This window comes from Neoarius graeffei, chromosome 16 (assembly GCF_027579695.1).
Source record: "Neoarius graeffei isolate fNeoGra1 chromosome 16, fNeoGra1.pri, whole genome shotgun sequence".
In the NCBI taxonomy this organism is placed as follows: Eukaryota; Metazoa; Chordata; class Actinopteri; order Siluriformes; family Ariidae; genus Neoarius; species Neoarius graeffei.
In genome coordinates, this window is record NC_083584.1 from 26334294 (window position 1) to 26356752 (window position 22459).

Here is a 22459-nt window from a genome sequence, read left to right on the forward strand (position 1 = left end):
GAGGCAAGTGGGGCTATCTGGACCGATGCCCAGTTTAAAGGAAAAAAAAAAAACCGCCCCCCCGCCTTTTTTTTTTTTTTTTTTGAGTCGCCCACCTCCTGCGTTCCGGCCCGGGACCTCCCACTTCACAAATTAAGCACTGCACACTACTGTTTCCTGTACTGTCCTGTGTATTTAGTTTGGTACTCTGTACTTTTATTTCGCTTGTATTGTCTTCACTGTTCCTAGATGCAAGCTATTTCATCCCATTGTAAATGTATGTATAGATGGGACAAGTTAAAAAAAAAAAAGACAAGAAAGTGATGTTTATTAAAAGACTTCACTCTCAGAGGAGAGAGTGAAAATTTCTGGTGCAAGGAAACCTCTCTCTCTAAAATATCAATATTTTCAGGTGAGACGAAATCTAGAAAACATCACTGGGTGTTTTAACCATTCAGAGCTCAGCTGTGATGTATCGTGAGGAAATTAAAAGCATTCAAACATGCGTTTATGTTTAAGAAAAGCTTTCCTGCAACAGCAGCTATAAATGGATATAAAAATGCACAATAAATTAGAATAGAATGCAATTTTATAATACATGTCAGAAAGTATGAAATTGTTATAACTGATCAAAGACAAAAGTAAGGCATTTTAAGCACAGACAAACTCATTTCATAAGCAAGTACTTGTAAAACCAGTTCACCAAACAAGCTATAGGTCGCACAATTTTAAGACAATATTAGCAAAATGTCCACAATAGGCTTCAGTGGAAAACTGGTCATGATTATAAAGGTCCATGTACTACATCATTGTCTTGTATGTAACAGTTTCCTCCTCTATGACAGTATTTTTACAGCCATTTTTTTTTCGGATTGTGTGTGTGGTATTGCTTAAGTACCAGTAACAGACAGACCAAATAATAATGCTGGTCCCATAAACACAGAGGTTAGACGTCAGAAATGTCATTTCAAAACAATTAATTCAAATCAAGAGAAAGTACTGTTTATCAACCCCTGAGATAAAGTGACGGTCCGAGGGTGTGCGATTTGCACTTCTTTTCAGGAGTGTTTACTGAGCATAGGATTCGAAATTGAAATACATCGTTGTGGAAAAAGAATTTCAAAAACAAGAAAAATGACATTCAGTACAGGAATCAAATATGAAACAAATACTCCATGCATATTTACAGAGATTGGGTGATGTCTGTAGGGAGTACAATTATCATAATTGCTTGACGATATCCAGTTACTACTGCAAAGAGGACACTTCAAGCTTCGTTCAAATCCACAGTCTACTAACACCTGGTCCCGCAGCAGTAGAAACAGCACTTAGACCAATTCTAGACAACGTAAGGGAAGCCCAGTTAAGACTACAAGTTTGGGTCGACTAATGAAAGCTCTCCGTGATGTTCCACTAGTTTGATTGTCTTTGGTTTACTTTGATAAGTCTTAAAACTCCAACAGTTTCTCATGTGGTAATTCTTCCAAATGTGCATGTGATAGATGCAGAGGTGTCAAATCAATACCTATGGTTTAGACCAGGCGTTCCCAAAGCTTTTGGGCATACAATTCCAAATGGACAATGTGAATTTTCTGCGACCTCAAGCCTTGACCGACCACCCAACATTTTTTTTTTTTAATTCTAGATGCATGTAGGACTACATTTGAACATTTTATTAAATGTTGGTAACATACAGTACGGGCGGCATGGTGGTGTAGTGGTTACCACCGTCGCCTCACAGCAAGAAGGTTCTGGGTTCGAACCCAGCGGCCGACGAGGGCCTTTCTGTGTGGAGTTTGCATGTTCTCCCCGCGTCTGCGTGGGTTTCCTCCCACAGTCCAAAGATATGCAGGTTAGGTTAATTGGTGGCTCTAAATTGACTGCGCGCATGTGTGTCAGCCCTGTGATGAGTTGGCGACTTGTCCAGGGTGTACCCTGCCTCTCACCCATGATCAGCTGGGATAGGCTCCAGCTTGCCCCCCGCGACCCCACAAGGGATAAGTGGTTACAGATAAAACTAAAACATACAGTACCAGTCAAATGTTTGTATTTTGACTATTTTCTACATTATAGAACAATACTGAAGATATCAAAAACTATGAAATAACATCTGGAACAAATACGGAATTATGTGGTAAACAAAAAAAAGTGTTAAAAAACAAAACACGTTTCATATTTTAGATTCTTCAAAGTAGCCAGCATTTACCTTGACGCTTTGCACACTATTGGCATTATCTTAACCAGCTTCATGAGGTAGTCACCTGGAATGCTTTTCAATTAACAGGTGCCTCGTCTAAAGTTAATTAGAGCAATTTCTTGCTTTCTTAATGTGTTTGAGAGCAAATAGTAAATAACACAGTAAATAGCCCTATTCCACGACTGTCGTAATCCATATTATATCAAGAACCGCTCAACTAAGTAAAGAGAAACGACATCCATCATTACTTTAAGAGACGAAGAGTCTTTTAATTAATAAAAAGAAAAAAAAAAAAAAAACCCATTGAATTAGAAGGTGTGTCCAAACTTTTGACTGGCACTATATGTACATGTAAGGCAAGTGACTTAAAAACAAAGGAAAATCCCTTTACGTCTCCGTTCTGTTTTTATAGGAAAATGATCCATGCCAGGATTGCGAGACGTGAAGCAGAGAATTCTGGTTTAAACTTGACGCATGATTTTGTGTGCGTGTGCAGAAGCAATGGTAACGTGAGCAGCATTATTATTCACACACCTGGGGTGTATATTATGCACATTTAAAAGCAACATTCACTAGATGGCACATCAGAGCCAAAACACCCATGTCGGTCATGTTTCCACGTTGAACTGTAAAACATTTAGCGATTTTGAACATAGTGACGAGCTGTCTCTTATTAAAACTTTCTGCTGGCATCATGATCATCATCATGGGCTGCATGTCAAATGGAAACCTCTACCTTACACGGAAATGTATTTACTATTATAGAAAAATCCTGAACACTGACTACGTTTACATGCACATCCAATTCGAGCTGCTGTCGGTAATCGAGCTGAAGGTCCCAGCAGGGTGCCAGAGAAATCCAATCGTACATGCACACAACTGAAATCGGGCTATTGTGTGAAGTGCATTGTGCACCCGAGCCACAGGTGGCGCAACACGCCCCATCGTGTTGGTACACTTCCGGTTGTCGTCATGAAGAAGAGCTATTCAAGAGTGTAAACGAAGTTATCAGTTCCGTGTTCTCCATTGCGCGTTTTTCTCCCATCCATGAATTTTAATATATTCAACTCCTTAAGCTGAATGAGCATGAACTCTGTCTCCTCATTACTCCAGAAGTGCACGTTTCTGCTTGCCTGTGGCAGTGGGGGCGTGGTCAAGTGCCGGTCTGTGACAGGAGGGCGGAGCCAGGGAAGGTGAGTGGCAGAATCACTACACCTGACGGTAATTAACCTGTGTTTGTGTCTTTTCCCAGTAACCGCACCCTATTTAAGGAGGCAGAGGGAGAGCAGAGGGGACAGCTCATCCTGGGACTAGAACACAGCGCGCGTGTGTTTTTCTCTCAAGAATAAAAGTAGGCTGTTAAACTGAAAAGTCTGACAATAAAAAGCCTATTAGTACCAGAAGCTTTGTCCTGCCGTCCTCTGTGCTCCACCCACACTTCAGAGAGCTCTACATCGCCATTTTCTCTTCTTCGTTTGTTCCTCCTGACCTCTTCTGCTGCTCGCTACTACTGTTGTCATGCCGACCGAGGCTGTTGTGTTTCCCGCTTGTGGTCTCGTCACTCGTCACTTCCGGAAGTAGCTCGACTACTAGCTCGATAGGGTATACATGCACAAAGTAGCTCGGCAGAAATCGCATAAACTAGGTCGTGTAGCTCGATTCCGAGAAATCAAGTTCGGTTCAATTTCAGCCGAATTAAGGTGTATACATGGCATTTTGAACTTCGATTTCAGTCGAGCAACGGCAGAAATTCGATTCTCTCTATGTGCATGTAAACGTAGTGACTGATAAGCAAAACAGAGCTTTCAGTTGGTTTGAAAGTGAAATTCAAACACTAACAACATTATTAAAACTGGTTAATTTTAGTACGCAAACAACAATCTGTAGGTTCTAAAGAAGGCAACTGGACTCGCTTGAAATCCTTGAAGACGTTTCACCTCTCATCCAAAAGGCTTCTTTAGTTCTGTCTGACTAGTAGAGAGTTCCAGGTATTTATCCTCTAGTGGACCAAAAGCAACCCTAAGGAGAGTCGTTGAGGTCACATGGGCTATTGACCTAGTCTGGCTAACGCAACTTCAAAGCTCTGCGAGCATTGGTCTGGCAAAGATATTAAGCCCAACCGTTTCCCAAAGCGCGTGGTTGACCCGCCTCCCTGAAATGCCTCAGTTTGCTACTGGTTGAAGCCAGAAAAAGCTGTGACGAAGCTTAAACCAATCACATCACTCTTTCCTCTGACGTATGTGACGCGACGGAAACTGCTTGAGTAACAGGAAGAAGAAGGAGGAGAATAAATACCTCCAGGGCTGCTCTTTGCTCCGTTTTCAATGAGAACTTCCCGTTGAATGCTTTCAATACAGCATCTACCGCTGTGTCAAAGGCTTGCCGCTGCTCCATGTTCGTAATGTTTCTAGTGAATGAAGCGCTTCCGGCATAGATTCTGTAAACAATCTATGGCTTCCGGTCGCAGTTCTACTACGTCACTGCCTTGAACACGCCTCTACCCAGGGCCGTTGGAGATGCTCAAAGTTGATTGGCTCCCGATTTTTCGGGAGCTTGGAAGAGCTGGAGATAGCTTGCCTTGCCAGACTAAGTTCGCAACAGGCCCTCGTGTTGCGTCACACTTAGGATGGGCGGGCCCAGGCTACTATTGACCCTCTCAGGCCCTGTCCACATGGCAATGGATTCAGGTGAATCTGATAAAATTGTTTATCGTTTCGGCCTGGCGTCCACACGGCACCGGCGTTTTGGGTGCCCCAAAACGAAATCTTTTGAGAACGGGTTCCAGAGTGGAAAAATCTGGCAACGGCCCCGTTGCGAAGTGGTCTGGATGAGTAGAACGGATTTGTTTACGATGACGTCACAACCACATGACTGTCAGTGCTTCACACCAGGTAGAAGTGTAACGAACTCGATGCGAGTTGTCAACAAATCCTATAACTTGGTTCATGAAACGCGCTTACAAAATATTTGCACTGTGAATATTTATTGTGTAATGGTGCAAAGTGAGAGAGAGAGAGAGAGAGAGAGAGAGAGAGAGAGAGAGAGAGAGAGAGAATAGCCCTTAGGGCAGAGTCTTTAGTCCAAACACTGCGGAAGTACTGAGTATAACCAAACCGCGCACCGCCCGTGCGCTTTCCAAAAACAAAAACAATCCTGCCAGCAAAAATAGGGGAAAAAAAAAAAGGAGCGATCTCACCTCTTCAGATGTTGGTTTAAGTCCGACAATACATTCCTCAAAAAGGGCGTAGAAGAACAAAGTAATCCATCAATGTGTAGCATTCAATTTATTCCGGACCATTACAGAATTCTGGAGGATATCAGAATGTTGGCGTACTGGCTTCCATCTACCCCCATTCATTCCTCTTTCCGCGTCTTTCGTTTTACGCTACTGATTAATAATCAAAACTTTGTGGCTGATGCTACAGAAGAAGGGGTTTATGCGCATGCGTCTACTTCTATTGTTCTGGTGTCTCCGATGGGACCGTCTTACAGCGCACGTAGAGGTGTGGCATGTGTATTGCATCGTTTTCAGCAAGCGTTGCGTTGCCATATGAACCTGATATTTTACTGATCCGTTGCCCATGTGGACGCGATATTTAAAAAAAAAAAAAATCTCGTTGTCGTGTGGATGTAGCCTCAGCCATCCTGCAGGTTGTTAGGGTCACTGGAGGCTGGGTGTGGATGGCTGAGAGGGTCAATAGCCCACATGACCTCAATGACTCTCCTTAGGGTTGCTTTTGGTCCACTAGAGGATAAATACCCATACATGTCAACCTATACGGAATGTCCGTATTTTATATGGATTTGATTCAATAAACGTAGTATACGGGCATATAAATAAAGTTATACGGATTCTTTAAAAAAACTTCAATATTTATTTAGAGCTATAATCAATTCCCACGATGATAAAAGAGCGCATAACAATTACAAACGTACTGTACACCACAGACAGCCAGTAAAGAGTCTTATGAAATTGCGCGCCATCTTGTGGTAGCGAGACTTCGTTCCACTTTTGATCATGCGCACACCGCATTGCGAGAATCCCGCCAACCGTGAAGTCATAAACATAGACGCCGCCTTCTGCGTAGAATCATACGTCATCCTCGCCACCATATTGGATGTGGCAAAGTGGAGATTCAGCCGAGAATAAAGATGCCTCATTCATGTGCTGCGTTTAACTGTACCAACAGGTTTACCGTCCAAACGAGATCACAGGTGAGACTGGAAAAATACTTTTCATTGTATTTGGCCATTATAATGTAATTTTACGAACAGATTTTCCTGACTTTGTAGCTAATATGAAGTCTCGCGCATAATAGCAGCTCGGTGAAACCTGTCTCCAAACAATGAAGTATTTCCTTCGTAACTACGCTGATAACACTTTGTGTTTTTGTCAAACATTGGAGCTTTGTATTCATTCTGAAGGTTTATTGTTATTAATATTGAATAAAAAGTAACTGGGATAAATCATTGTTAATTATCATTCAAATTTTAGGTAAATTATTTTAATTTGCATCTTATACGGATTTTATAAGGGAAATACGGATTTTGGAGGTTGGTTATACAGGTTTGATTGACCAAAGGTTGACGTATGAATACCTGGAACTCCCTACTAGTCAGACAGAACTGAAGAAGCCTTTCGGATGAGCGATGAAGCGTCTTCAAGGATTTCAAGCAAGTCCAGTTGCCTTCTTTAGCACCTACGGATTACAATGACCTGGATGACTGAAAATCTTCACAGACATATTCAAATAACAGTGTAGAATAATACACAAAGTATATGACTTGAGAAATAATGCTAGCTTGTTCTATGGAGGCGGATGGATGGGGAAATTTGCTTATTTATATTGCTGAACTATGTTAATGCTACGTCATAATAGTGAAAAAGACTAAAATAACAAACCTTGTTCATTTAAATGTTGCTTCTCTGAATGTCACTCCCAGTAACATTTCAAAATCTTAATACATTTGATATGTTGTAAAATGTAAAACAATTGTGACCCCATTTGTAAATCAAGCGATCCCCATGTGGGGTCGCATCATCTAGTTTGGGAATGCCTGGTTTAGACACAGCATTTACAATTTGTGACTCCTTGCTATGGTGACACGAGAGACATCTGAAAACTATGTTTTTATGCTTTTTAGCTAAAACGGTGGTCTGACCAAACATGAATAAAATTCATCCAGCAGAAAAGGCAATTTACTGGATTTAAAGGTCTTAGGATTTAAAGGTCTTAGGATGTGAAATGTGACACAGATTTGCTTCTGGTGGTTACTTTCTCTTTGCTCCAGCATTATCTAACACTACGTTCACACTGCAAGGCTTAATGCTCAATTCCGATTTTTTTGTGAAATCCGATTTTTTTGTGAGGTCGTTCACATTAACAAATATATGCGACTTGTATGTGATCCTCAATATGAACGAAAAGCGACCTAAAAGTGTTCCGCATGCGCATTGCAGGATACGACGACGTCACACGCAGTGAGCATGGCCAGTGTTTACGGAAGTAACCTAAAGTTTCCTGTGTATGACAGTAGCCAGCATGGAGTACCTGGCGATGATGCAGTTGTTGTTGCGACGGAGCCAGAACATGCACAATAGCCTGATGTTAAGGAGGAGGTTGAGAAGGAAGAGGGCAAGGGTTTTGGCTCAGGCGTTCTGCAGGGTAGTGACTGCAACCTCCGTTCAAAGGAACGTGTGGGTGCGGAGTCGCATTGATGTCATGCGCCATGTTGTTGTAACTTTTTCTGAGAGACCCGCCGCCTACTTCAGCGCAGAATAGTGACGTTTGTGGCTTGTTGATGACGTGTAAGTCGGATGAATGCGACCTGGCGGTTCAGACTGAAGTCGCATATGAAAAGATCGGATAGGAATCGGAATTAGGACCACATATCCAAACGGCCTGGGTCGGATTTGAAAAAAAATCGGATCTGTGTCGTTCATATTGTCAATAAAAGATCGGATACAGGTCACATATGGGCGAAAAAATCGGATTTGAGTCACTTCAGCCTGCAGTGTGAACGTAGTGTTAATGAACTCGGACTTGTGAATTCACAAACCGTGGAATTATACAGAGAAAATATTGTCTCTTTTGTTGTTAAAAATAAACAGCTGCTCCAGTTTTTAAGTGGCTCTAACACTCAGTGTTTTCTTAAAATGTTGCTTGTCTCACTTCTGGGGGGGAAAAAAAAAAAAAAATTGTTCAAAATGTTGGTACCTCTGCAGAGGTTTGAATCATGTTTTAAACGTAATCTAAAAACACGTGCTAATTTTATTGACTAAAAGTTGTTCTGTACCAAACTGGGTCTTTATTTTCTGCTACTGGATTAGACAACAGCAAAACACCTACATCAGAGCACTATATAGTGAACAAGGTGTGATTTCAGACATACGGTAAGGTTGATGATCATGGCTTCAGACTGCAGCCATGTTGAGAAACAGTGTGGGGTATTACAGGAGGTCATGGCTATAGAAATATGTGAGGAAAGAGGACATTAACACCTGTTTTCTAATCCCCTCATGCAGATGGAGGAGTGTATGGATTTGTAGATCAGTTAAATTTGTATGTGCTAAATGAAAACCTTCACTACTTTACACAGGAATTTCAGCTCACTGGTTGCGATTGCTTCATGATATCAAGCGACCATCTTGATTTGCTGTCATTTCTTACCCTTTTCTCTTAAATGTCGCTGTACTTGCTCTACTGCATTTTGTTGTACTTGTCCATGTGCAATGACAATAAAGTGGAATCTAACTTGTTATTGTACACAGTGCAATTTTTGAAAACGAGGCTCAGGCCGAAGATAAATTCCCTAGAAATAAAGTAAACCAGCATTCTAATACTTAGCAAAATGCTCCTGTGGCTAATCAGCAGCTGAAGGAGTACAGTAAGAGGCTCAACATCAGGACTGAAACTGAACACAAGACTGTTGGAGGGGTAACAATCTGGCCTGCCAGTTCTTTTTTTTTTTTTTCTGAAATTACTTGCTTTCGTTATGGAGTCAGTCTTAGAAGTTTTGTTGCCGGCGCTTTTTGGCATCCATGGCATCGAGAATGGGCTGCCTCTTTGCTGTGTAGCGCTGTCGCAGCTCCTCGATTTCCCGCTCCATCATGGGGTCCAGGGCACTGAGGCGCATCTGCAGCTCCTCAAAGTCGAGGTTTTTCAACTGCACACACAAATACACCCAGTATACACTACCGTTCAAAAGTTTGGGGTCACCCAGACAATTTTGTGTTTTCCATGAAAAGTCACACTTTTATTTCCCACCATAAGTTGTAAAATGAATAGAAAATATAGTCAAGACATTTTTCTGGCCATTTTGAGCATTTAATTGACCCCACAAATGTGATGCTCCAGAAACTCAATCTGCTCAAAGGAAGGTCAGTTTTATAGCTTCTCTAAAGAGCTCAACTGTTTTCAGCTGTGCTAACATGATTGTACAAGGGTTTTCTAATCATCCATTAGCCTTCTGAGGCAATGAGCAAACACATTGTACCATTAGAACACTGGAGTGAGAGTTGCTGGAAATGGGCCTCTATACACCTATGGAGATATTGCACCAAAAACCAGACGACATTTGCAGCTAGAATAGTCATTTACCACATTAGCAATATATAGAGTGGATTTCTGATTAGTTTAAAGTGATCTTCATTGAAAAGAACAGTGCGTTTCTTTCAAAAATAAGGACATTTCAAAGTGACCCTAAACTTTTGAACGGTATATAAAATCCAACATATCATCAAATCTTAAGCTACAGTCACACGACAGCTTGCAATGCGATGAAAATGATGCGTGGCAATATACAGAGGAGTTAAAAGTTGTGGTCACACAGCAGGTGAACATTTGACTGTCACGCCTTTGCGCACTTGAGTCTCGCGTAGCTCGATTAGCCGTGCTCTCTCTCAGAATGCGTTGTGCGAGCTCTTAGGACCCAGTCGTTATGGGAACCACCTAACGCTGATATGAGCGCAATCAGTACGTGCACATAAGGGCGCTGTTTTCACAGAGGCTTTGCAAAATATCATCATCATCACGGTCATGTTTGTTTCAAGCCATGTTTATGGCTCTGCTTTCTGTTTCATTACTCTGATCTTGCCTCAAGTTTTGCTTTTGTAAATATCACGCCTGCTAATAAACACTCTTCCTGCAAATATATCCATCTGCTGTTGCATATCTGACAGAATGCTTTGCAAAAACTCTGAAAACAGCATCCTTATACGCGCGTGCTAATCGCACTCAAATCAGAATTAGGCATTTCCCACACGCGCTCCGAAGGATCTCCGAATGTAAATGAGCTTTTTAAATCTCGGCGAACGTAAGGCTATGCCGAGCCACTGTGTTAATGAGACTCCTGGGAGCATCGGGGACATGGATTTGAGACAAATACATCTCAAGAGGCTTGAAGAAGGTTCCCCGAGCTTCGGAAAATATTCCCAAACCCATCTGCGAGTATTCACTATGTAGTTTGCCGACAAAAACATCGCCATCAAATTTCAATGCACGTGTTGAAAATTTTCACGATGTTTTAGGCCACTCACGAGGCGGAGACACACTTAAAAAAAAAAAAATAAATCGTGAAGCTCGGAGAGCATTCGCCGTGCATCACACGACTGGTGGCGATGCTACCAATTTTTCATCGTCAAGTATTCGCAAACCCATCACGAGCTGTCGTGTAATCAGGGCCTTAACAAACAATACTCGTGCACCTTGCTTGTAAATCATGTATCATTCAAATACTTTAGAAAAAGAGAAAATGTTGAGTGCAAATTTAAATTACTGTACACACACACACACACACACACACACACACACACACACAATAAAACAAGAACTATAGACTCGCCTGTTAAACAGAGTGATATTTAGACACAATTTGAGTTCTACAACTCTATCGGAGTATATCTTTTATAATAAATACACACATGTAGCGAACAGGACAGGATTTGAGACAGGGGGTGCAGGGCTCGAAATTAACTTTTTTTCTTTGTGTCCCCCAGTGGTCCCGAATTCTGTGTTGTATTGTCCCGAATGGAAGCAATAGTGTCCCCATTTTTTTCCTCTCTGAAATAACCAGTGGTTAATATTATCATATGAAGTTACTATTATATTTGTAACTATGCAATTTTGAACCCTTTATATCATTTTTACAATAAGTCACAAGACACAAGCAACACACGTCCTATACATCATCTACTTCAAAATTACAGTTATTGCATTTTCAGTTTATTAAACTTTGGCGATCTCACTGTATGAATAGATACCCGTTTATTTAAAGGGGCCAAACTAGCTCATTCAGAAAATGTTTCAACTCCCTACATCTGCAGTACACTTTAGTTGAAAATAAGACCCCTTTTATGTTCATTTCATCTACTTATACCTTGAATATCTGTTGGCACTTATAAGGCCAACTTATAATTTTCACCATTACCGTTATCCATAGCCCTGTGATGACCTGGCGACTTGTCCAGGGTGTACCCCGCCTTTCGCCCGTAGTCAGCTGGGATAGGCTCCAGCTTGCCTGCGACCCTGTAGAACAGGATAAAGCGGCTAGAGATAATGAGATGAGACCGTTATCCATTTTTATGAACTTCCCGTTATCCATTACCGTTACCCATTTTTATGAACTTCCCGTTATCCATTACCGTTACCCATTTTTATGAACTTTCCGTTATCCATTTTATGAACTTTCACTGCCGAAAGCAACATCAGCATAGTGGCAGGTCCGAGCCTAGTTGTGCTGCTGACTGACTAAACTTTCTGAACTAGAAAGACACCAAGAAAACTCACTTATTCTGTTGAACGGTATCTTCCGTCAATATCATCCACATCATTCCTGTTGTATTTTATAACGTGTCTAACAGTGTTCATTAAGCTCATTCAGTTGCTAGCGTTGCCTGCAGACCAGGCGATGACACTTTGGATCCTGAAGGTCCCGGAGACGTTATGTCTGGGCTTTCAGTTTCTTCCCCGCGGTTGGTCCGCTTCAACCACTTCAGCATTTTTGTTCTGGCAAGAGTCGGCGCAGCGTGTGCGGTAGCAATTCCATTCCAAGTCCATATAATGCGGACACCGGCTGAAGATTCTAGAACAGAATGCGCTGCTCTGTAGCCTACGGATGCAGGTGCATCGAAAGTGTAGCTACTATGTATTTTTCGCTGTTAACGTTTTAAAATTAAAACTGACAAATTAGGTGAATGCCTACGCATGTGTTACGGCTTTGTAAATAATATTAATGTAGAACTTTTTTTCTAGATCTATTTTTTTCCATTGTCCCGGGATTGTCCCAGATATGATAATTTTGTGTCCCGATGACATTTTTTATGGTCCCCGGGACATCGGGACACCGTTAATTTCGAGCACTGAGGGGGTGGAGTTAAAATTACTAAATTAAAAATTTAATATGGATCCTGGGTTAAAGGTAGATGCCCTTCAGAATTTTCACATTTAGGTCATAAAACGAATTTTCCCTGACACCCAATTATTTTTTAGTGGACCGAAAGCTACTGACTTCGAATCAAGACTTCCGATTTTATTACCTTTTTTTCTTAAAAGAACAATTAATGAATTTAGAGCCACGTGGCCCTAAATTCTACACTATTTTTTCCTGCTTCACCGTGACCTCATTCAAGATACTGTGTCATGCATCACGTGGTGGGCTTTCCCTGTTCACGCAAGGCATTGTGGGATACAAATTTGAAACAGGAGAGAAAAATGGAGGACGTGAGTGTGTGAATGAAACATGAAAGACCGACTACAGTAACGGAAAGTGAGAAGACGTTATGTTGCGAAGGAAAGGAAACGCAGGACCAAACTAATAAATATCGGCGGTCAGCGAGCACCTCGGTGTGATCAGCTGTTCGTTTAGCAACAGAATGATGGAACTGTCAGTGCACGGTCAAGGTAAACCTGTAGATGGCAGTAATGCAACACTGTGGATGCCAGCTGCCGTAAAACCCAAACGATGAGGATGATGACGAGTCAGGTAAACCTGCGCGTGTGCACACGAATTTCCTCTGTCTGCTTGAAGCGAGCAATTTCGTGCACATTATTTGCTCGGGAATCCCCTCAAATTAAATAACTTCCCAGCCACAGAATGGCCTGATATTTTGTAAGACATTACAGAAATAAACATAAATCACAATGACCAAATTTCAGAAGGAACTCAATTTCACAGATTTTATGAAATCGAAAGGCCGTCTAGCTTTAATATTTGAATGCATATGAATATTTCTGCATGCCTACAATTATTCTTATTTTTTTTTACGTACAACTTTATATTTTGTGTGTTTGAATCCTTGATGACAAGACTACTCAAAAAGTTCAGCACTATTTTACTTCTACTTACAAAATCAAAGTCTCCATCTTGTGGTACTTTCCAGTTGTCTGGGAAAGCAGTCTTAGGGATATGGTATGGTTCCTGCTGGTTGTGATTATAACTCTCTTGTGCTTTGTTTGAGTCCTGCTTGTCAAAGTAATCCATGAAAGACGGGCGCTGGGCTTGTGGCACTGTCGGGTTTCCTATGTGGCATGGAAAAAAAAAAAGAGGCACATTTTATAACGAATGAAGTGAATAGTAAATTAGGCCGTAAATCTTCCATGGTAGTTTAATACCCACTCCTCATTGAGCCCACATCTTCATCCTCATCTTCCTCGTCGCTGTTGATGACCATGGTGCCCAGGTCTGACTCCAGCATGGTGCTGCCGTGCTCGATCATGGTCTGAGCGCCATCACTCATAGTACCTGTTGCTCTCATGGTGCCCGCGCTTTCTGAGCCAGACTTCACCATGGTGTGCGAGTCCACCTCCACCTCCTCTTCCTGCAACACACACAGACAAACAACACAGACCTGAACATCCACAGCATGTGCTATATAGACAGGAAACAAACAAACAAACAAACAAACAAACAAACAAACAAACAAACAAACAAACAAACAAACAAACAAACAAACAAACAAACAAACAAACAAACAAACAAACAAACAAACAAACAAACAAACAAACAAACAAACAAACAAACAAACAAACAAACAAACAAACAAACAAACAAACAAACAAACAAAAACAAAAACAGAAAGGACTGTATTAAACACCAAGCCTACCGAGTTGTCATCCTCCTCTTCCAGCTCACGCTGCTGCTCCTGTTGTCTCTTTGCCTTCATCTCCATTGCTTCTGTGATCAGGTCCCTCAGAATGGTCACTGGTTTAGCACTCGTTATAAAGGGATGCTACAAAACCATACAGAATGAAAACTTCCAAATAAGATTCCAAGACTTTCACAATAACTTTTAAGGTACTACATTTCATCTCATGACAGATGTTTACAGGTACAGGGGATTTTAGTCTTACAGTGGAGGAAATAATTATTTGACCCTTTGCTGATTTTGTAAGTTTGCTCACTGGCAAAGATATGAACAGTCTATAATTTTAAGGGTAGGTTTAACAGTGAGAGATAGAATATCAAAAAGAAAATCCAGAAAATCACATTTTATAAAATATATAAATTAAAGGGGTACCAAATATAATATATACAGTTGCTGATGTGACAAAGTAACGTATTCTTAAGTATTCTATCAAATTTATATACTAGAAAACAACGAAATATCTTGGTAATTGTAAATATAATACTTTATACGCTAAACCGCACAAGAGTCGCCATTTTTAAAAGACCGTGACGTCAGCGCTACCCACTGCACTAGCGGAACTCTCCGAAATAGAGGAGATAAGCGTGTAATCATGGCGTCGGGCGCATCAAGTGAAAGCGACAGCTCTGTCGAATCATACGAAGAGATCCCGCAAGACACACTGCAAGCAGGCTATGGCTTAGAAGGGTACCAGTTTGAACCTAGGAGAGGTACTCTCGACTCCAGTGATGAAATAAGAGAAGAAAGCTCGGATGACGGCGAGGATGAGACTGATGCTGACCATGGGCATGGCGAGCGTGGGGCAGAGCGTCTGAGTGCAGGTGACACGGCGTGGTGCTCGTGCGGAAAATGTAACGTGGAGTTGCTCACGAGTCCAGCAGAATTTATTTGCTGCAATGAGATAGGCGCCACCCGTGGACTTGCGAAATCGTCACAAGAGGCAGAAACAGGTATTTCACACGTGCTATTCCCAACCTCAATGAGCCAACACAACTGGGCACATACATACGTCATGAGTGTTACGCAGAGAAAATGAACGTGCATTCTGATTGGATAAAATTAACATCATGGCGGGCTGTTCAAACTGCGGAAATAGTTTGCTCGAGCTACTTTCAAAACACTATAACTTTCCAACCTTAGAACAAAAAACTTTTGTAAGTCTTGAATAAGGTTCGTTAATGTGTGTTTTATTGTTATATTTACTCTATATATTGCCCTCTGTTCCCCTTTAATTTGCATTTCGTTGAGTGAAATAAAGTATTTGATCCCCTACCAACCATTAAGAGTTCTGGCCCCCACAGACCAGTTAGACACTCCTAATCAACTCGTTACCTGCATTAAAGACAGCTGTCTTAAATTGACACCTGTATAAAAGATACCTTGTTGGAGGAGCTTGTTAATGTCCACAGAATCAATCAATCAATCAATCAATCAATCAATCAATCAATCAATCAATCAATCAATCAATCAATCAATCAATCAATCTCCAACCTCTCCAACATGGGCAAGACCAAAGAGCTGTCTAAGGATGTCAAGGACAAGATTGTAGAGCTGCACAAGGCTGGACTGGGCTACAAAACCATAAGCAAGAAGCTGGGTGAGGAGGAGACAACTGTTGGTGCAATAGTTAGAAAATGGAAGAAATACAAAATGACCATCAATCGACCTCGGTCTGGGGCCATTATTAAAAAATGTTCTGTTTCCAGTCCACCGGCCGGGTGAGTGCCGTTGAAATTTTTTTTTTTAACGCCGGTTTTTTGACATTTTTTTCGGGTTCGTAAATCTAAAATCAAAATCAAACTAGACATTTCCGCATTCCCAGGGTTTTCCACTAAGGCTCATACTAGCCAGCCATGACAAATAAGTAGCCGGGGGGGGGTAAACACAAAAACTCCTGTGCATGCAGTTCCCAGGATTAAATGTATTTTCCACAGACCATTTATTTATTCACTTTACTCAAATACAAAGTAAAATGGCAGTAAATTTTCTTTTCTTGCGTATTGCATCATGAGGCGTTCCTGGCTTGTAAATCTCTTATTTTCGGTGCATGACACATTCACGCAGCTGAGCATGCTATGAATTAACAATGACAACGGTCTGCAGTGGTGGCTACACAATTAAACACTCAGCGAACATTTCTCCATTTGTGTATGAAAATACACTCCAACCACTCAGTTTGGTTTCATTTACAACCAACGGTGTCTTTTGATGCCAGCACGTAATTGAACGAGAGAAGACTGGTTTACTGGAGACAAAATAAGAGTCATCTCTGCTTCTGTTCTCTCCGACCGCCCCAACACACTACTGCCTCCGCCGAGTGCGCGAGCACACCGCATGTCGGGGCCGCAGATGAGTTACTCTCCCTTGATCAATGAAGTCTGTGGGGAATTTGTGGTTATTATCGGCACAAACAGCGCGAATCACAACTTAAATGAGTGCGGTTCAGTTTGACATTATTGTCAGTCCGTTAGATAAACATTTAATTTTATTAAAATTGAAAATTAATATTTAGAGCCTGTGGGCTACAAAAATAGTCATTAAAGTAGCCGGCTGGACTTAATTGTGTATGGCCGGCGCTTGTGGAAAGCCCTGCATTACGCACAGAATATAGAATTGAATCAGCTCTTCGCATGCGCCATGTGGCACAAAAAAATGGCAGCCACCATGAAGCAAGGAGATCCGGAGTTTTCAAACATTTGCTTACGTGTGAAATCGCTAAATGGTATTCTAGCGAACAACAAAATAGTAAAGATTCAGAAAAACAAAATCATTCAGTGATCATTTTACTAGTGTAATTTCATCCGAACTAGGCCTAACGCTCGATTTAGAACTACAAAAAGTCCGTGTGTCGGACATTTTAAGTACCTTTGTAAAAGTTTTGCAAATGTTGCAGTCAGCATTTAAAATGCTAACTTAAAGTTTTTGTACAAGTTTCAGTTGATTAAACCGTCATATTTTATTAAATGTGTCTGCTTTTGTAATAAAAAAGTACTGAAAGAAAAAGCAAATACAGCATTGCGATTTCTTATCCATCCATATATAATAAAAAAAAAAAAATCCCTCCCTCCCGACTGAAAATTTTTTTGCTCACCCGGTGGACAGGAAACGGATTTTTTTTTAAGGATGGCCTGGGGCCCCATGCAAGATCTCTCCTCGTGGGGTATCAATGATCACGAGAAAGGTGAGCGATCAGCCTAGAACTACACGGGAGGAGCTTGTTAATGATCTTAAGGCAGCTGGGACCACCATTGGTAACACATTACGCCGTAATGGATTAAAATCCTGCAGTGCCCGCAAGGTCCCCCTGCTCAAGAAGACACATGTGCAGGCCCATCTGAAGTTTGCCAATGAACACCTGAATGATTCTGAGAGTGACTGAGAGAAGGTGCTGTGGTCAGATGAGACCAAAATCGAGCTCTTTGGCATTAACTCAACTCGCCGTGTTTGGAGGAAGAAAAATGCTGGCTATGACCTGAAGAACACCATCCCCACTGTCAAGCATGGAGGTGGAAACATTATGCCTTGGGGGTGTTTCTCTGCTAAAGGCACAGGACTACTTCACCGCATCAACGGAAGAATGGACGCGGCCATGTACTGTAAAATCCTGAGTGACAACCTCCTTCCCTCTGCCAGGACACTGAAAATGGGTCGTGGATGGGTCTTCCAGCACGACAATGATCCAAAACATACAGCCAAGGCAACAAAGGAGTGGCTCAAGAAGAAGCACATTAAGATCATGGAGTGGCCTAGCCAGTCTCCGGACCTTAATCCCATAGAAAACCTATGGAGGGAGCTGAAGCTCCGAGTTGCGAAGCGACAGCCTCAAAACCTTAATGATCTAGAGATGCGCAAACCTGGTCATCAACTACAAGAAACGTCTGACCGCTGTGCTTGCCAACAAGGGTTTTGCCACCAAATACTAAGTCTTGTTTGCTAGATGGTTCAAATACTTATTTCACTCAAAGAAATGCAAATCAGTTTATATCTTTTATATGAAGTTATTTTCTGGACTTTCTTTTTGATGTTTTGTCTCTCACAGTTAAAATAAACCTACCATTAAAATTCTAGAATGTTAATTTCTTTGTCAGTGGACAAACTTACAAAATCAGCAAGGGATCAAATAATTATTTCCTCCACTGTATCTTTGCTCCAAGATAAAGGAAGCGCTTCATCCTAAGGACGTAATTATGAGGCACTGGTCTGAAGGTGGTGCATGGGCAAGACTGGATTTTGAATGGAATGATCATATTATAATTTAATACAGAAATCGCTTATTTTTAAAAATCCTATAGAACTCTAAAAATCAGCACTAAAAGCTGTTTTTAAACCCAAAGGCCAATTTCTGGTCCACCTCAGCCTCCATCTCTGGTTCTCTTCAAATTTACTGTTACCATTTGCTTCAAGTTTAAATATTCACTTGATGTGTGAAAAACTGTCTCCAGAGCAGGCCACAGAATAACAAGACCGTGTAAATTTATCACATTACTTCCTGTTTCATTTCACAGTGCCTGGGGAAAAGACACAGTGTTCTGTAGATGAAACAGAAGGCCTTGTGTGAGGCCTTTTGAGTAGGCTTTATGTTAAATAAAAGTAAAGAAACAGGTCATCAAAACAAATCCCGATCAAATAAACATTAAAAAACAAACAAACAACAAGAGGAATTTGTTTAATCCAGCGTTTCTCAACCTTTTTTCAGTCACGGCACCCTTCAGAAATATGCAAATTCTCAAGGCACCCCCATATAAAATATACGCAGTCACACTGACCATACACTACCGTTCAAAAGTTTGGGGTCACTTTGAAATTTCCTTATTTTTGAAAGAAAAGCACTGTTCTTTTCAATGAAGATCACTTTAAACTAATCAGAAATCCACTCTATACATTGCTAATGTGGTAAATGACTATTCTAGCTGCAAATGTCTGGTTTTTGGTGCAATATCTCCATAGGTGTATAGAGGCCCATTTCCAGCAACTCTCACTCCAGTGTTCTAATGGTACAATGTGTTTGCTCATTGCCTCAGAAGGCTAATGGATGATTAGAAAACCCTTGTACAATCATGTTAGCACAGCTGAAAACAGTTTAGCTCTTTAGAGAAGCTATAAAACTGACCTTCCTTTGAGCAGATTGAGTTTCTGGAGCATCACATTTGTGGGGTCGATTAAATGCTCAAAATGGCCAGAAAAATGTCTCGACTATATTTTCTATTCATTTTACAACTTATGGTGGGAAATAAAAGTGTGACTTTTCGTGGAAAACACAAAATTGTCTGGGTGACCCCAAACTTTTGAACGGTAGTGTACGCTGACCCCGGCAGTGACGTTGTGACATGGGAAAGGGGGCCGTGAGACAAATTTTGATGATGCATGAGGCGGCGATGACCTGCATTAGTGCAACTATCGTTTTTTGGAATTTTAATTCATTTTATTTCTTTCAATGTTAGAATATATAATTTTTTGACGGCACCCCTGACGAAGCCAGACGGCACCCCGGTTGAGAAAGGCTGGTTTAATCTGCCTTTCTTTTTAAAAAAGATTTAGTGCACAGAAGTAGTAAACTGTGTGACTGATCCTTGGTTCAAAAGAAAACTTGCAATGATTACACACAACCCAAAACAAGGCCCAAGTCAAGAATTTGGGTCAAGAATAAAAACCCTCAATGCTTATCATCATCTAACTTCCACTACGGTGTAAACCGTTGCACAAGTCACATTCATGCATGTTCTGAATCACAATGCGATAAATTTGCCAAGAATTGTGATCAATTACAGTTTGTAGACAGAAATCCACTTAATAGTTGAATCAATTAATAGTTTAACGTTTTATTATTATATTACTTATGACACTACAGATTAAATATTTCTGTCTAATAGTATTTCATACTGCCATAGTATTTCACCACATAGGGAATAGAGAGATAACCGATATACTGAATATTATTAAATGACACGCCTCAAGTGGATGACATAAATCCTCAACTTATTTATTTACAGTGAGTTAGGTTAACATAGAGCAGCCATGGCTTGAGGTTGGGCTGAAGTGCTCTTGAGCAAGGGCACCTAACCCCCAACTGCTCCCCAGGCGCTGTAGCATAGCTGCCCACTGCTCCGGGTCTGTGTGTGTGCTCATTGCTCACTTGTGCACTCACTGCTTCAGATGGGTTAAATTTCACTGTGTGCTTAAAGCAGATACGCAGAACCTTTATTTTTAAATACATTTCTGAATGGATAGTATCGCCATCCTTGACTCTTGTATGCTGCGTAAATGGGAATTAAAAAAATATTTTTTTTTGAGAGTTAAAATCGACCTCAAAGTTGGCATTCGAGCTGCCCCGCTGAGCATCACAGTGGGAACCGGTTTTAAGGCCGAGGCCTTTGACAGCTAGAGACCAAAGTCTCATCTCATCTCATTATCTCTAGCCGCTTTATCCTGTTCTACAGGGTCGCAAGCAAGCTGGAGCCTATCCCAGCTGACTACGGGCGAAAGGCGGGGTACACCCTGGACAAGCCGCCAGGTCATCACAGGGCTGACACAGACAACCATTCACACTCACATTCACACCTACGGTCAATTTAGAGTCACCAGTTAACCTAACCTGCATGTCTTTGGACTGTGGGGGAAACCGGAGCACCCGGAGGAAACCCACGTGGACACGGGGAGAACATGCAAACTCCGCACAGAAAGGCCCTCGCCGGCCGCGGGGCTCGAACCCGGACCTTCTTGCTGTGAGGCGAGAGCGCTAACCACTACACCACCGTGCCGCCCGAGACCAAAGTCATATAAATAATTTATGGTGAAAGTAAGAAATGCCGTTACCGACTTGCTCAACTAAGACTGATTTGACTTCATTGATTGTGGGTTGACTCTCATTAAAACAGGATAGGTGTTATAACTTATGCAACATACATATACATGCATGCATTTTCACTGATAAAACGTAAAAGGCTCATTAAATAATCAGATGAACTGAGAATCACATTCTGAAGCAAATTAAATAATCTTATACCAGTAACTTAAACACAATACAAGTTACATGTATTAATCTAAATGCAGGTAAACAACATTTTTTATTTTTTATTTTATCCAAATGAGAGTCGGCGCTTACCCGTCTGTGTTCTCGCTTCTTGAAGGCCGATCTTGTGGCCGGTTGTTTTGAAACAATCTGACTTTCAGTTGTTTGTTCAGTTCTCCATTCATTTGCTTCTTCCACGTAAGGGCGAGATGGCAACAATATCCAGTTTAGAAATAAGACGGCTGCTCCACTCTTTCTCTCCCTACTGTGTATTCCGCCATTACTGCTCGGATCAGGCAATTACTAAAATCTGGGACGTCACCGGTTTTAGCAACAACCACAGGGAGGTCACTGCCTGAGCGATATGTCCCGTCCTGTTCTGTCCCAGGTTTTACCAACAACCCTCGGCTCATGCTCCGGGAGGACTGGTGCAACTGAACTCACTTTAAAATAAATAAATAAAATACTTTTTGTTTTCTTTAATTGTTGGTACTGCACCCTCTTTCAATACGGGCTTATAGCCAACACTCCAACAGATCAGAGGTTTCGTACGAGTCCTCAGTAAAATGTGCAGAGCAGAGGAGAGACCACTTCGTAGCCGCCCAATGTGTCCGTGAATTTCTCGCAAAACGCGTCCAAATCTTTGCAGTTTGAACATTCTTGGGCCATGAATGCAACGTAAATCCACCTTCTGTCGTGTTGCTGCACCTGCCAGCAACACATCTACGTGGCATGGCGATAAATTAGCTCAAAATGGAGGATCGGAGTTGCAGTCAGCTCTGTGTTTTAGTATAGCGCAAATGGCGAGGAGACCGATAGACTTCCTGCTGTGACGTTACAGACGTCAACGTCATTCACTCAGACCGCTACCTATATGAATCACTTTAATCGTAAAAATTACTATTAGATTTATTGTTAACGCTTAAAACTTTTCCTGTGCCATCCTTGAGGTCTCAAGGCATTTATAAACGAAAGTGAGGCCATGGTTCTGTGTATCTGCTTTAAGTCTGTGCTTGAGTGTACGTGTGACAAATAAAAGGCTTCTTGGCTTGGCTTAAGCAGTGCTTAACAAAAAGGGCTTTTGAAACACTTACTTTCATGCACCTTACAAAAGCACTGAACTACAGCC

At 41.4% G+C, this 22459-nt stretch overlaps 1 protein-coding gene across 2 annotated transcripts in view; it reads right to left on the reverse strand.

Annotated features, from left to right (window-relative positions):
- Positions 1-290: 290 nt before the first annotated feature.
- The window catches only part of stk3 (serine/threonine kinase 3 (STE20 homolog, yeast)), a 41684-nt gene continuing 19515 nt past the window's right edge, over positions 291-22459 (reverse strand). The window contains exons 8-12 of one of the 2 annotated variants that reach the window (XM_060942709.1): positions 14280-14405; positions 13793-13994; positions 13523-13695; positions 9166-9343; positions 291-6876 (exon numbers count right to left, since the gene is read on the reverse strand). In XM_060942709.1, coding sequence (XP_060798692.1) covers positions 9185-9343; positions 13523-13695; positions 13793-13994; positions 14280-14405 — 660 coding nt within the window. In that variant the 3' untranslated portion in view covers positions 291-6876; positions 9166-9184. Of the gene's footprint in view, positions 9344-13522; positions 13696-13792; positions 13995-14279; positions 14406-22459 lie in introns of both variants that reach the window. The other variant, XM_060942708.1, reaches the window with a different exon arrangement.